At 41.0% G+C, this 14936-nt stretch overlaps 1 protein-coding gene across 1 annotated transcript; it reads right to left on the bottom strand.

Annotated features, from left to right (window-relative positions):
- Nucleotides 1–1965: 1965 nt before the first annotated feature.
- On the bottom strand, nt 1966–13168 carry LOC139304100 (myosin-6-like). Its single transcript, XM_070927943.1, has 37 exons — nt 12965–13168; nt 12724–12867; nt 12475–12631; nt 12334–12361; nt 12128–12233; nt 11934–12026; nt 11786–11849; nt 11595–11693; nt 11393–11496; nt 11145–11283; nt 10891–11009; nt 10637–10786; nt 10388–10558; nt 9974–10283; nt 9802–9872; nt 9517–9722; nt 8452–8575; nt 8215–8351; nt 7875–8130; nt 7543–7785; nt 6786–6962; nt 6547–6692; nt 6359–6449; nt 5873–6262; nt 5412–5538; nt 5064–5182; nt 4777–4973; nt 4483–4666; nt 4227–4392; nt 4003–4127; nt 3577–3885; nt 3284–3487; nt 2886–3182; nt 2671–2775; nt 2479–2574; nt 2226–2360; nt 1966–2089 (listed from the first exon to the last, which is right to left on the bottom strand). Exons 1-37 carry the CDS (start codon nt 13166–13168, stop codon nt 2069–2071), a joined length of 5814 nt encoding a protein of 1937 aa, XP_070784044.1. The 3' UTR covers nt 1966–2068.
- Nucleotides 13169–14936: the final 1768 nt, after the last annotated feature.

Genomic DNA, 14936 nt, shown 5'->3' with positions numbered 1-14936 from the left:
AAAAAAATGAATTTAATCCATTTTGGAATAAGGGTGTAACATAACAAAATGTGGAAAAAGTGAAGCGCCGTGAATACTTTCCGGATGCACTGTACATGCCATAATAAGTGAAAAGGTAAACAGAGTATTGGCATGCCCTACAGAAGATTCTGTGCCCGAGACTACATTCCACTTTTCAATGACCATATTACACAGTGCTTTGCTGGCTGCTATCTACTTTAAATCGTGTCTGCTATAGGTGGGGCTGTTCAACAGTTTCACATTATTCAAGTGGGTGTTCCCCTTTTGTTCTTAGCTGTGGCAACACATAAACTGTTATGGTGATGGTTAGATAAAATGTCCATTAGACTGGGTGTATTGAGTTGTAAAATCGTCACTACATATGTATGTTTGCCGGTACTGTACTTTGTGTCCTTGACTTTCTCTTCTCTGTATGATTTTTACTGGAGACACATTCACACTGGGACAACACAATCTGCTTCGCATTATTAGCCATGACATCAGTTGGGAAAGGCATGGCTGCTTCACATAATGTGTCATAGTCACAGTTGAATCTGTGTATCCATCTTATGTCATCATAAGAAAAGTGCAGCACTGGTTACATCCAGAGCCCTGGGACCTCTGAGAAAAGACTTGTTAATGGCACTAAGCTGAGTCTATGGGTGGCTGATAAGAGAGATCGACACAGAGCTTATCTTGTATTCTGTACAGTAATAAAGACCAAAAGTGTCAATATTTAAGGGCTGCAATAGGCTATTCATTTGGTCTTTAGGGATGTAGCGTCAGATGTACTTGAATGTGTGTAAAGTCCACAGAAATATATATAATAATAATATATAATATATTTAAGGTATAAGAACTCCACAACCTAAATATAGCTGATGTTCATTTGCAAGCAAGAATTAATATTGTAATGTATTTAATTTGATGTAATTTAATTTAATTTAATTTAATCGTAATAAGATAGAAACCAACTGCAGCACTGGGCATGGTCATGTTGGCATCAAAGAGGGAGGTGATTGTTTTGTGTGCCTGCACATGAACGCTCGGGCTGTGCAGAGCATATAGCAGGTGCAGTTGTTCAAAGTCAAACAAGAGTAACTGCTTTGAACACTTTTAAAGCACAATTATAATGATAGTATCATACATGTCCTTATGAAATGATGTAGTAAAGCTTTTTTAAGATAAAAGCAACTTATTTGTTTTTGTGTTTTATTTTTGATAATCCTGTTAAGTTAAAGACAGAGCGGTGCTATAGTTTCAACATCACTCCCCTTCACCCTTATTCCATCCCTGAACCAAATCCTTCTAGTATTGAATTTGTTACACAGTAAGAAATCTGTTTTAAATGTAATAATTCAATTTGACTATATTTACAAAAATGTTGTTCCTTTTAACCTGTTGATGCCCATATGACTTCATGATTTAATAAGTGATGCATGTTTCATCTATTTCTTTAACAAAGTCCAATTCTGCTTAAGATATAAGTATATTATGTATGTATTATTTGTTACCATGAATCCCATAACAAATATTTACCACAGGAAATGGAACTACATTTTATTTCTATTTTATTTTTCCTTTTTCCATTATTATGGAGAAGTACATTTTTGTGAGAGGAGCTCTTTGACCATCTAGTGGTGGCTGAGTATAATTCATCTCAACAGCTTTATAATGTGTTATACTACACTACCTGGTTTACATATTGACGTTTTTTGTAGAATCATGTACAATCTACAGATCAAGGAGCAAAGATTTGAACTCTTCCGCTCTTCTCATGCCGAAACATGAAAAGCAACTCAGTTTTCATTTTGTGGTTTGGATACTGTTGTTGGGAGGTGCTGCACGATTTTTATTACAGGTACTACCGCACAGTGCAGTTCTTTGTAGTGTAGTGATTCACTTCTTAGTCTTTTTCCTCCAGGTTTGACGGTATAAAATACAGAAAACAAAGGAACAAAGTGGTGCATTCCAAACACATTTATTCTTTATTCCGCCCATGTTGCATGGAGAATAAAGAAACTAAAATACTACAACTACTATATCCTTAAAGATCCTGTTAAAGGCTTCACTCTTCATCGTGTGCTTTCTATACAAAGAAAGAAAAAATGTTAGATAATCAGAATTTCTTTATTCCTGCCAAATCAAAGTTACTTGCTGTGCATTGCATAATTCCAAGACATAATTACTAAATAAAAGTTGCATTATACTGAATGATTACTGACCTTAGCACCAGAGTCACGGCTCTTTGCTCTCAGCTTGTTGACCTGAGACTCTGCGATGTCGGCCCTCTCCTCTGCTTCCTCGAGCTCATGCTGTAACTTGCGCAACTTGCCCAGATTTGCATTGGACTGTTCCTCCTAAAAAACAAGATGAGAGTAATATTGTTAAAGTATGGCTGTAGCACAGAGCTGACTCATAAAAAGGTATAACTATATACTATATTTTCGTCAATGAAGGTGTAGCATTTTCTCGTACAGCTTCCTCTGCAGCTCGCTTGTAGGATTTAACTTTCATTTGCAGTTTATCCACCAGGTCCTGCAGACGACTCAGATTCTTTCTGTCCTCCTCCGTCTGTTAAAGTAGTACACCAGACATATTGCTTGTTAAAGCTCAACTTTTTATCTTTTGGTGGATGTTTATCACAGAGTCATTGTCTGTAGCATATACCTGGTAGGTGAGCTCTTTGATGCGCCTCTCGTACTTGCGGATGCCTTTCACTGATTCACTGCTTTTCCTTTGCTCTATATCCACCTCATTTTCCAACTCTCTTACCTTGAAAAGAACAGTTATGGATGCAGCTTTTATAAGTTTGTTGAAGCCAGAGAATCCTGTATTGTACACTAGTACTGCAAGGCTACACAGTGGAAGTTAGAGATACCTACCCTGGCCTCCAGCTTCTGGACCTGCTTCTTGCCACCTTTCATGGCTATTTGCTCAGCTTCATCCAGACGGTGCTGCAGGTCTTTGATGGTTTGTTCCATGTTTTTCTTCATACGCTCCAGGTGAGCGCTGGTGTCCTGCTCCTTCTTCAGCTCCTCTGCCATCATGGCAGCATCAGTAATGGCCTTCTTCGCCTTTTCCTCAGCATTTCTGCACTCCTGCACCGCCTCCTCCACCTCACTCTGAAGCTGGGTTGTGTCTCCCTCCAGCTTCTTCTTCTGGTTCAGCAGGCTGGTGTTCTGCACAGAATTGTTTTAAAGTAAACACTTGTAGAAACATAAATAACTTGGACAAATTGGCATATTATTATACTGTATAGTGATCACAGATTTGGACATACCTGGGAGTGTAGCAGCTGAACTCTCTCGCTGACATCGAGCAGTTCCTGCTCTGCCAGTTTACGACCTCTCTCAGTCTGCTCCACAACAGACCTCAGCTCATCAAGTTCAGCCTGCAGCAGGTTGTTACGTCTCTCCACAATGGCAATGTTCTCCTTCAGGTCATCGACGGCTCGCAGAGCATCATCCAGCTGCAGCTGCGAGTCCTGTCAAGAACAATAATAACCTTCTTTCTATAATTCAAAGGACAAAGAAAACAATCCACAAACATGCTCCCATCATTGGTAGAACTTACCTTCAGATGAGCATGGACTGCCTTGAGCTGCTTCTGGGCCTCTGCTGCCTGCCTGTTGGCCTGGCTCAGCTGGATCTCCATCTCATTGAGATCTCCCTCCATCTTCTTTTTCACCCTGAGAGCCTCGTTTCGGCTGCGAGTCTCGGCCTCCAGGGAGCTCTGCAGAGTTTCCACCACTCTCTGATGGTTACGCTTGGCCTGCTCCATCTCCTCGTCCTTCTCTGCCAGCTTCCGCTCAATGTCAGCCTTCACCTGGTTGAACTCAAGCTGAGCTCGGAGGATCTTACCCTCCTCATGCTCGAGGGTACCCTGTTAAAAACAGCAAATCACTGTGTATCTTTCAAAACATCAGAAAGGTAGGGAATCGGTGAATTGATCAATTAAAAAAATGGCGTATACATGAGACAACATTTAACATTTGTTCACCTCAGCTTCCTCCAGAGCAGATTGTATCTCAGCCTTCTCCTGCTCCAGCTGTTTACGGATCTTCTCCAGCTCGTGGATGCTCTTTCCGCTCTCACCAAGTTGCTCAGTCAGGTCAGAAATTTCCTCTGTTTTGCGCATATTTATTTATTTATTTTTGTCCCAATCTCCCCACTGTATTCAGTGTACGTTTAAAGGCAAATCATGTTTTAATTATATCTACCTACCTTGCAGATTCTTGTTTTCTCGTTTTATGGTCTCCAGATGATCCAGAGATTCTTCATAAGAGTTCTTCAGTTTGAAGAGCTCAGTGCTGAGAGAACGAGCCTCTTTCTGGGAACTTTCCAGCTCAGTCTGAGACTCCTCATACTTCTGCTTCCACTCAGCAAGGACCTGGTTAAATAACATTCAGTGTTCGATTACTTCGTATTAATGTATCCATTCACAATTACCTCAAGTGCTGTTTTTTTCTTCTCCCATTACCTTGTCAAAGTTTCTTTGTTTCTTGTCCAGAGCCGCAGCAGCAGCATTAGATCTCTCCACATCCACCATGAGATCTTCAATCTCATTCTGAAGCCTGTGTTTGGTTTTCTCCAGGGAGGAACATTTAGCATTAGCAGCTTCAACAGCTTCTTCTGCATCCTGTAAGCGTTGAGCTAGTTTTTTCCTAATAGCAGAAATGAAAGTGTCATATCATTACCTGCCAGATAAAATGGAAATGTCACAGTTTAGAGAGAGGGCAATCCTCTATTGTTCTATTATTTACTGAATCCTTACTTTGCGTCTTCCAGCTCCTCTGTTCTCTGGATGGCATCAGTTTCGTACTTGGTTCTCCACTGAGCCACCTCAGAGTTGGCCTTGGACATGCTGCGTTGGAGCTCAGCTTTGGCCTCCTGCTCCTCCTCAAACTGCTCCCTCAACAAGTCACAGTCATGGCGAGCAGACTGCACTGCATGGGCAAGTGCATTCTTGGCCTGTAAGGTGACAGTATAAGCTGTAATAAACATACTGTGAAATTAATATAATGTCTACTTGGAAACTGTATTCACAGTAATTTGCGATACCTTGACTTCCTCTTCTAGTTGTCTCTTGAGGTCTTCAATCTGCTGAGTGTAGGACTGCTTCCCTCTGGTCAGCTGGGAGACCAATGAGTCCTTCTCCTCCAGCTGCCTGGTAAGCTCACCTGAAAAATAAATGTTTGTAAGGCCCTATATCAAGCTGTAGTTGGTGTTTAGTTACAGCCTGTAATATTAGAAATGTAAAACAAATGCCCTTATTTGTCTTTTCTAAACATAATGCTGTGGTAACACCTGGGACAACATGGACTAATCTTCTAGGATGTATTGCAAAAAGGCTTCTGTCAGGAACAGTAAAACCTCCACTTAAATGTGAGTGTATGTTAAACTGATTACCATTTTCAGTTTGAAGCTTTGCTTTTTGCATTGTGAAGTCATTGATGGTACGCTGGCCTTCCTCCGATTTCGTCTTGTATTCAGTCATTTGATCCTCCAGAGTGCGGAACATTTTCTCCAGGTTGGCCTGAGTTTAATGATTTTCATATTTATATGTGAGTCATAGAAGGTATCCGACCCAACCATTATTTTCTTGACAAAGTTCAACATTTCAAGAGAGAGCTGAATGAAAACATCAATACCACTTTCATATTTGTGTGTTAACTATGGAGCTAGAGCCAGCAGGAAAACAATAAACTAGCTGGAAACAACTCACTCTGTTCAAAGTTGTTCACAGACATGAGAGTGGTGACAATCTTCTCATCTAACTCTCGGCAAGAAAGTGAATACAGTGTATTTCACAAAATGTCTAACTAGAAAAAAAAAAAAAGATCAATGACGACTAGTTTTGTTTGTCTTACTTTAACTTTGACAATGTGCTCCATGTTGGACACCACATCATCTAGCTCCAGTCTGAGCTCGCTCTTTTCTTTCTCCAGCTTCTGTTTGACTCTTTGCAGGTTGTCAATCTGCTCTCCCAGGTCAGCCACGCTGTCTGCATTCTTCTTTCTCAGTGTAGCAGCAGTGGCTTCATGCTGCAGGGTGGCCTCTTCAAGGTCTCTGCGCATCTTCTGAAACTCGGCCTCTCTCTTCTTGTTCATCTCGATCTGAGCAGCAGTGGCTCCTCCGGCCTCCTCCAGCCTCTCACTGATCTCCTCCAGCTCCCTGGCCAAGTCAGCCCTCTGCTTCTCCACCTTGGCTCGGGCAGCTCGCTCGGCCTCCAGCTCTTCCTCCAGCTCTTCAATGCGAGCCTTGATGAAATTCATTAGATGATTATACATTTTGAGTAGGAATTCACATAATGAAGAGATACTATCGCAACAGACAAAACTAGTTTGTGCAGCTACCTGTAACTCCTTCAGTTTCTTCTGGAGTTGAGCGCCCATGGCCTGTTCATCTTCAATTTTACTTAGCTGCTGGCTGATTTCAAAGTCTTTCCTAAAATTAATGACAAAATGGTTCACGTTGGTAATCAGCTGTTGTAGCACAATGGGCATTGTGTTTGTGATTGTAAAAGAGTTGTAAAGAGTGTTACTTTTTGAGTTTTTCCTCCAGCTGCTGTTTGTCATTCTCCAGATCCATCACACTTTCTTGAGATAACTTTAAGTCCCCCTCCAATTTTCTCTTGGCTCTTTCCAGATCCATCCTCACTTTCTTCTCTTGCTCCAATGATCCTTCAAGCTAACAGACCAAACAATACAAACCTTTACTCCACAAATTGTGTCTCCAGAACTTGAGATTTAGGCACATACCATTGTGTACCATTGTACTCACATCATCGACTTGCTGCTCCAGCTTGGCTTTGGCCTTGGTCAGAGAGTTGACTTTGTCCTCCTCACTCTGCAGGTCATCCAGTGTTTGCTGATGAGCCTCCTGAAGAGCTTTCTTCTCTTTGGTCAGCTTAGCAATGATTTCATCCAAAGCTGCCATCTCTTCTGTCAGGTTTTTAACCTTAGAAAAGAGTTCACCGTTGGTGTTAAGTCAGGAATACATAAAGACTCTTCATTAATACATGTAACAGGTCTTTAAACCCACAATAACTTGTTTTTTGACCACTGTCGTAAACACAACATTAACATATTACTACCTTTTAACTTCCCAATTTACACATCAAGCAGATACGGAGAAACATTAACATTAATTAAGAGCCATGTCTCTGGTCACCTGTCAAATGAAAGTCCTTTAGGTCTTCCTACTCTTAACCTGCTAAATGCTCCGTTAATTTTAACAGCTAGACGCTAACTTTGTTTGTCTGCCGTTTAGTGCTGGTCAGATAGCCTACAGTGGGTTCAGAGCTTCTTCGCCCTGCTGTGCCTGAAGGTGAAGCCATGACAGCAGTGAGAGTTGTGGGCTATAAAGCTAAAACAATGAGCTGAAAGATGCTAAAATGCTCCATGGAGCTGAGGAGAACTGCACAGCCAGGTGATAATTCTCTGTGAGTTTGGCACTATGAACAACCTCTTTCACATTACACATAAACATCTGAACAAGTGTTATTATAAAAACTATGGATTGTAGCTGCCTTCATTACCTTGTTCTCTGTGGCATGTTTTTCCTTTTCCACCTTAGCCAGAGTCAGCTCCAGATCATCAATGTCCTTCTTGAGTTCTGAACACTCGTCCTCCAGCTTCCTCTTCTTGGCAGTCAGTTCTGCATTCGTCTCCTCTTCATCTTCCAGCTTCTCTGTCAGCTCTTTGGACTTGGCCTCAAGCTGAATCTTACTCTTGATTAGACCCTCACAGCGCTCCTCAGCATCTGCAAGATTGTCTTGTTCCTGCAGACAATAGATTTAACAAATGTTGTTACTCATCACATTTGTATATATCGCTGTAAGTTTTATATAAACTAAATGACTGATCTTACAGATTGAACTTGGAGCTGCAGGTCATTCTTCTCTTGGAGAAGGGTGACCATTTTTTCCTCCAGCTCTTTCTTGCGAGCCTCAGATTTAGCATAAGCCTCTTTGAGCTTCATAAACTCCTCCTTCATATTTGCCATCTCCTTCTCAGTCTCAGCTGATTTAAGCAGAGGTTTGATTTTGAAGTACATCTTCATCCAGGGCCAATTCTTGACGCCCATGAAGGCACGCACATTCCACTGGATCACTAGTAAGGAATCCCTGCAGATAACATCAGTAAGCTAGAATACATTTTTCTGTACCTTTTCTTCTTTCGACAGTAAATGTTCAAAGTAATGAACCAACCTGCGCTCAACAATTTTCTGGAACTCAATCCTGGCAAGTAGTCCTCTGGATCTTGCTTGAATTCCAGTGATGATAAGAGCGAGACGATCATCTCTCATCTCCTCAAGAACACCCAGCAGACCTGCTTTGAAGAACACCTGAAATTGACAGAAAGTTTTTCGTAACTTCTCCCCAGCACAATTATTTATTCGAACATTAAACCCAGCTCTTTGCAATTATTGTAGAGATAGAACCAACCTTTGTGTGTCCCAGTTTATACTGCTCATGGTCAATATCCAAAGAGCCCAAAAGTTTTTCCGCTGCTTTCTTGTTGTCAATGAACTGTCCCTCAGGGATAGCATTTGGGTTCAGGATGCGATATCTGAAATGATACAAACAACATCATTTAATTATTGAATGAATGGGCATTTCATTTTTCATTTCACCTCATTTCACTTAAATACTGTAAATGTGTATATTTTGTATTTTGTATTTCTTATTTTTATATTTTTTACAAACTTTTAGTTCTAAATTATGCTACTTTCTACTCTTGAATGGGAGCACCGGTACTGTACAATTTCCCCCCGGGGATCAATAAAGTATTTCTGATTCTGATTCTGATTCTGATACATTTTAGGTACATCACGGGACGAGCAATTCCGGATTAGGTTCCTAATCTAATTGCTTTAAGATGTCCTCCCCAGTCCATCCAATCTTTTCTGCTGGGGTCTGGCAGAAACACCGGCATGCCAGGGAGGAAGAACCTTGGAGTATATCCTTTTTGTCCAGAGTTTTTGTCCAGGCACTGAGCGCAACAGCAGATGCGACTTGCATAGGGATTATCAGCAGGAAACAACTCCACCCAACAAGGAAACTGGCTTTGTTAAGGAAACGGAGAGCCTGCAGCAGCACTCATGATCATCAGGTGGGCTTCTAGCCACTGCTTGGGACCTGAAGCGGAAGCTTGACGTAGGGAGGCAGCTCAAGTTCCCAGATACCATCACCACACTCAGCTAACATTGACTGGCACAAATTGCAGTCAATGTCAATGTCCTCGGCTCCGACACACAGGACTGCACAGGAACAGAGCCATTAGGAACATAACTGATGCCACAGAAAAGGCATCAAGATGGACAATAGATCAAGAGAGGTGATCCATCGACCACTCACACTACTTGGACACAAGTTGGGGCCTGATCAATTCTGGTTGCCTAGGCAAGGGTGATGGTGAGAGAACCGCCCGATGTCCCCAGATTATATCACTGATGTTGTTTGCATCACAAGATTTGTGAAATAACAATAAATAAACATTGCTTTTCTTGCCTTTGTTTGAAGTCTCCATACTGGATCCTGTTGGGGAATCCCTTCCTGCAGATCCTGATGCCTTCCAGCACACCGTTACAGCGCAGCTGGTGCATGACCAGAGGATTCTCCATCGCACCGGGAGTCTTGGTCTCATTGGGGATGATGCAGCGTACAAAGTGGGGGTGAGTTGACCTGAGGTTGGTCATCAGTTTGTTCAAGTTCTCCTGTAAATGAAGACAATGAATATTAACAGGTTCCATGTATCAAATTTAGGACATATACCAAATTTTAGACATATTTTACCCTGTGCAGTGCAGACACAGTCTGGAAGGAAGAACCTTTCTTCTTTCCTCCCTTTCCGCCCTTGCCTGCATCTTGGGTTGTGTGGAAATAAGTGTAATTGTAATTTTTTTCCTTGTTGATATCCTGGACAATTCAAGGACAATAATAATCAGTGTAGTCAAAGATCCCTTACCTGAATCTGCACCAGCATAACCAGCAAACAGAACAGCCAGTAACTTCAAGGTAGACTTCTGATATAGTCCCACCACAGTCTCATTCAGTGGGTCCTTGTTCTTCACAAGCCAGTTACCGATGTTGTAATCAACAACACCAGCATAGTGAACCAGGGAGAAATGAGCTTCTGGTTTCCCCTTAATAACCCTGGGCTTCTGGAAGTTGGGACTTTTACCCAGATGGTTGTCATACAGTTTGGCTTTAAATGTTGCATCGCTGGCTTTGGGGAACATGCACTCCTCTTCAAGGATGGACATGATGCCCATGGGCTGAAGGAAGGAATTGATTAGAATTAATTGAATGTAAACTGGTCACAAAGAATAGCTTACTTTTGTTACATGAATTCTGAAATCAAATTTAACTCTGCACCAACCTTTTCAATTAGTTCGATGCAGGCTGCCAAATCCATGCCAAAGTCAATGAACTCCCACACAATGCCCTCTTTCTTGTACTCTTCTTGTTCCAGTACAAACATGTGGTGGTTGAAGAACTGCTGCAGTTTCTCATTAGTATAGTTGATGCACAGTTGCTCAAAGGTGTTGAACTAGGATGAACATTCAAAGAGAGAAGTTAGAGAAAGTTTATTTTATAGTCACATGTCCATAAAACCTTTTATACTCACATCAAAGATCTCAAATCCAGCAATGTCCAGCACACCGATGAAGTGCTGGCGAGGTTGCTTGGTATCCAGAGATTGGTTGATTCTCACCACCATCCACAAGAACATTTTCTCATACACTGACTTGGACAGTGCACCGATAGAGTAGTACACCTAGATAATTGCATAAAATAAATTAGAATATAAAAAGTTAAAATTAAAACTCACTTTGTTCTTCAAATCCCCAATGGGTGTCAGTGCCTGTATTTTCAACTTACTTGCTGCACATTCTGACCTTTGGTGACCCACTCATTGCCGACTTTCACTCTTGGGTGACACAGGCCCTTGATGATGTCAGCAGAGTTCAAGCCCATCAGATATGCAGATTTGTCAACATCTGTAAATTGATTTTGTGTTAGAGAAGCATTTACTACATTATTTTGAGTCAAAAGGGCACGAATTGATGGTAGTTATACTCTTGTTTTAAGAGAGTAGAAGTAAACTGCTCTTTATTGTCCTGATGATCCTTTACCCTCTGTGCCATCAGGCTCTGCTTGCTCTTCTCTCTGCTTCTGTTTGAACTTCATGTTTCCATAATGCATGATGGCACCAGTCAGCTTGTAAATTCCGTTCTTCTCCTCTTGGGTGAAGCCCAGGACATCAAAAGCTTCCTTTAACAAAATAAAATTGTACATCACAATTATAAATTAAATCCACGGCAATGTGGTAGGTTACCTCAATGTTTTAAATAAATACAGCACTGTGCTGCATATTCCTTACATCAGTTGCCATTAACTCTTCAGCATCGTTAATTGATGTGACAGAGATCTCTCCTTGGGAGATGAACGCATAGTCGTAGGGGTTGCTTGTAATAAGCAGCATCTCTGAAATATAAAAGACGTTTTGTTATAATATAAGATCTCTTTCAGTAAACGTCATGTGTTGTTTGCATTTAACAAATGGACAGATGGAGGGTTCTCACCCAGCAGTTCTGGTTTCTTTAGGGACAGAATCTGGTAGAAGATGTGGTAGTCTCTTTCAGCCTTAAGCTGATAGGTGACGCGGGATTTCTCCAGCAGATCTGACAACATATAACATATTGGTATTAAGGTATATTCCTGACTGTGAGAACCCTTTTCCTAAAGTTAAATTATTTATGTACTGTGTACTTACAAGTTTCAATATCAGCTGAAGACAGTTTCCCACTGACTCCAAAATGGATTCGGATGAATTTACCCTGTAATGAGAAAATGTTGTTTTGAAGTTTTCAACGTACCACAGTCATATCTGCACATGTACTCTTTGAAGTGACCAAACTTACAAATCTGGAGGAGTTATCATTTCTGATGGTCTTGGCGTTTCCAAAGGCCTCCAGGGCAGGATTGGCCTGGATGATTTGATCCTCCAGGGTGCCCTGCAGATTTAATGGATGCCAAAAATTTAAGCCACACAAGTCAAAACCAAATGTATTACGTTTATTGTAGTATACTCACAATGAAAGAGTTTTAAACTAACCTTTTTCTCCTGAGCAGCATCCTTCTTGCCAGCAACAGCTGCGATGCTGGCAAAGTACTGGATGACTCTCTTGGTGTTCACAGTCTTTCCTGCACCAGATTCTCCACTGACAATGAAAACAAATGTGAACTGAACATGTCATGAAGACAAAACATGAACTCTGCTTTTTAAAGTGGAATCACATATGACTTTTATGAGTTACTTACGTGATAAGGACAGACTGGTTTTCTCTGTCTGCAAGATTTAAGATAATGTTCAGTGTTAGGACATTTTTCCTTAAATGTTTGGATGGTGTCAGATTTCAAAGCGCTGTGTTAGAGATGATGAAAACAAAGAGCTGAACATACCTGCCAGCATGTACTGGTAGGCGTTGTCAGAAATGGAGTAGATGTGAGGAGGAGCTTCAGTCCTCTTCTTCCCCCTGTAAGCGTTGACCACCAACTGATCGTACACTGGCAGCCACTTGTAGGGGTTGACAGTCACACAGAACAGCCCTGAGTAGGTCTGTGGACAAAGACACATAAAGCAAGTCCCTTTTTATTGAACTAAAGATTTCATACAATGTAAACATTAGTAGATTTGTGGTCATTACTCACGTAGATCATCCACGCTGCGTAACGCTCTTTGAGGTTGAACAGCACAGCAGGCTCATGGAGGAAGGTGAACATCGCCATGTCCTCAATTTTATCAAACTTTGGCGGGTTCTGAGGGTGGATATCAACCTCCTTATGGGTTGCAGTCTGAAATGATTTACCACAGGGAATAGTTAAGTAATCATCTTGTTTAGCAGCTGTGTCGCAACCACTTTCATACTTCTATTAATGTAAATATACTTACTTTTCCAAACTCAGTTTCAACTGTGACTTTGTCGCCGTCTCTGGTGGTGATTGTGGCTTTAACATACTCCACCTCAGGGTCAGGAACAAAACATTGCCTCTTTATGTCAAATGGTCGAGTCTGGGCCTCCAGACGCTCCCTATCTGACTTTCTCAGGAAGGTAGCGGCGGTCCCAAACTCCGCCATGAGGGCGTCACCTGACATCTTGAAAGCTGTGAACCAAGAACATGATTTGAAAGCATTTTGATTACATGGTCCCTGGACTAGCACTTTTATAATTTAAAAGGTAATTTGTTGTAAGATTATGATTTAATGCAGTTGTTCACGTAGAAAAATGTACAGAACATCACAGGAATTATCTTAGGTAAGCAATTTAAATACAAAAAAAATCCTGAACTTAAAAGACAGTAATTGGAGTTACCTATGCACCATAATAACCACCATTTTATAATGCAAGTATATCAGCTGTCTTTCATTTTTTTTTATTCAAAAAAGTCAAGGTTCAAAAACTACCGGCAGACAAAGTAATGTTGTTTTGAGTCTATTCATTTTCATGCATTCATTTTATTTTGCAAAACAAACAGCATAGAGCTATTTACCTGTTGCCTCTTCCTCCCCCTCTTGATACAGTTGGTGTGGTGGGTCTCTAGAAAGAAATATCAAAAAAGTAACATCATGCTTTCACTATGTCACGTGATAGTTGAGTCGTGTAAAATGCATGTATACTTACCTGCAGGTGCTGTGTTCCCGTCTTTACTCTTCTATCTGAACCCCTCTTTATATACATCCAGGAGGCAGAGCTTCGACACCCAGCCACCCTATAAGGGAAGAGCAAAAAAACAAAGGACGCTAATCAAAAAAAACTAAGATCTGTATTTGGAGATAAAGGAGTGGACAACAATAACTCTCATGTAACCATTGGCCAGTGAAATTAAACTTATGAGCTGGTCTTAGATCAACATCTATTTTTGTTTTGTCCTTCAAGTGACTGAAAAGCCAGCAAATTATAAAAAGTATAGAAATATATTAGCTGATATATGAACATCTCTGATGATATTTTCATTATATTAAATTACTGGGTGTCTGCAGACTACATTGTTGTTTGTCTTCTATTACTCTGGAGGACAAAGATAAACTTGTGAATTTTTGACATGGAGTCCTTCTGCTGGTCCTTGTTTGCCTCCCAGTGGACCTAAGCTGACTGTCCTCCATCTATAATAAAAGATCGGGTATGACAGCTGCCTGCTTGTCGACTATACTGTCAATAAATACATTTGGGTCATACGGGACACTTATCACCTCCCCCATGTACACATTATTACTGACAATGGGCCAACACTTGTAATAACTGTCGCATTAACAGGAGAGATCCTTAAATCATGTGTTTATTGAGTGTACAACCTCAAGACCTCCTCAAGAAGCATACAAGCCCTTTTGACTTTAACAACTTCACACTTCGGGTTTCACCATGACCTTGTAGGTCTTGACAGCTGGTTGTCTGCACCCAGCGTACCATTCCTTAGCTCATCAAGGGCGACGCTGAGGCTGTCATTCCCAGCTGCCTTGTGTCCTTCTGCACTCAACACTTATGATGTACGTCATGTGCCTTCCTACATGTAGGTACTTTAACTGATATGGCAGTCATATTCTGGGTCATAGTTGTGTGGTTTTTGTTTTGTGTTGTTTCGTAGATTAATCATCTTTGCAGAGTTTAAAAGGCTATATTACATTAGAGGTCAATATTATTTTCATAATTATTTAAGAATTTGGTTAGAGGGGCACTCCACCAGTTCTATGCATGAGATCAGTTTGTTTGTTGCAGGGAGTAAACAGAGTCAAAGCCTATGAAAACAGTTGTGTAATGTCTTCTATAGCCCTTAAAGGACCTATTTAGCACTGTATCCCGGATAGTTGAAATATAATTTTACTAAAAGCCTGTGTTTAAAGGGTGTTGAAGAGTTTAAAGGAATGG

The sequence above is a fragment of the Enoplosus armatus genome, chromosome 21 (assembly GCF_043641665.1).
Source record: "Enoplosus armatus isolate fEnoArm2 chromosome 21, fEnoArm2.hap1, whole genome shotgun sequence".
Lineage (NCBI taxonomy): Eukaryota > Metazoa > Chordata > Actinopteri > Centrarchiformes > Enoplosidae > Enoplosus > Enoplosus armatus.
The sequence above is the reverse complement of the archived record's forward strand: the minus strand, read 5'-3'. Positions and strand labels throughout refer to the sequence as shown.

Bases quoted from the DNA above. Each gene is read 5' to 3' on its own strand.
- LOC139304100 (XM_070927943.1), bottom strand. From the start codon at position 13,168: ATGTCAGGTGACGCCCTCATGGCGGAGTTTGGGACCGCCGCTACCTTC. The intron at 11,850-11,933 runs GTAAGTTTGGTC...TTCTCATTACAG, and splicing joins ATGATAACTCCTCCAGATTT to GGTAAATTCATCCGAATCCA. The intron at 2,776-2,885 runs GTAGGTATCTCT...GTTCTTTTCAAG, and splicing joins TCCAGAAGCTGGAGGCCAGG to GTAAGAGAGTTGGAAAATGA.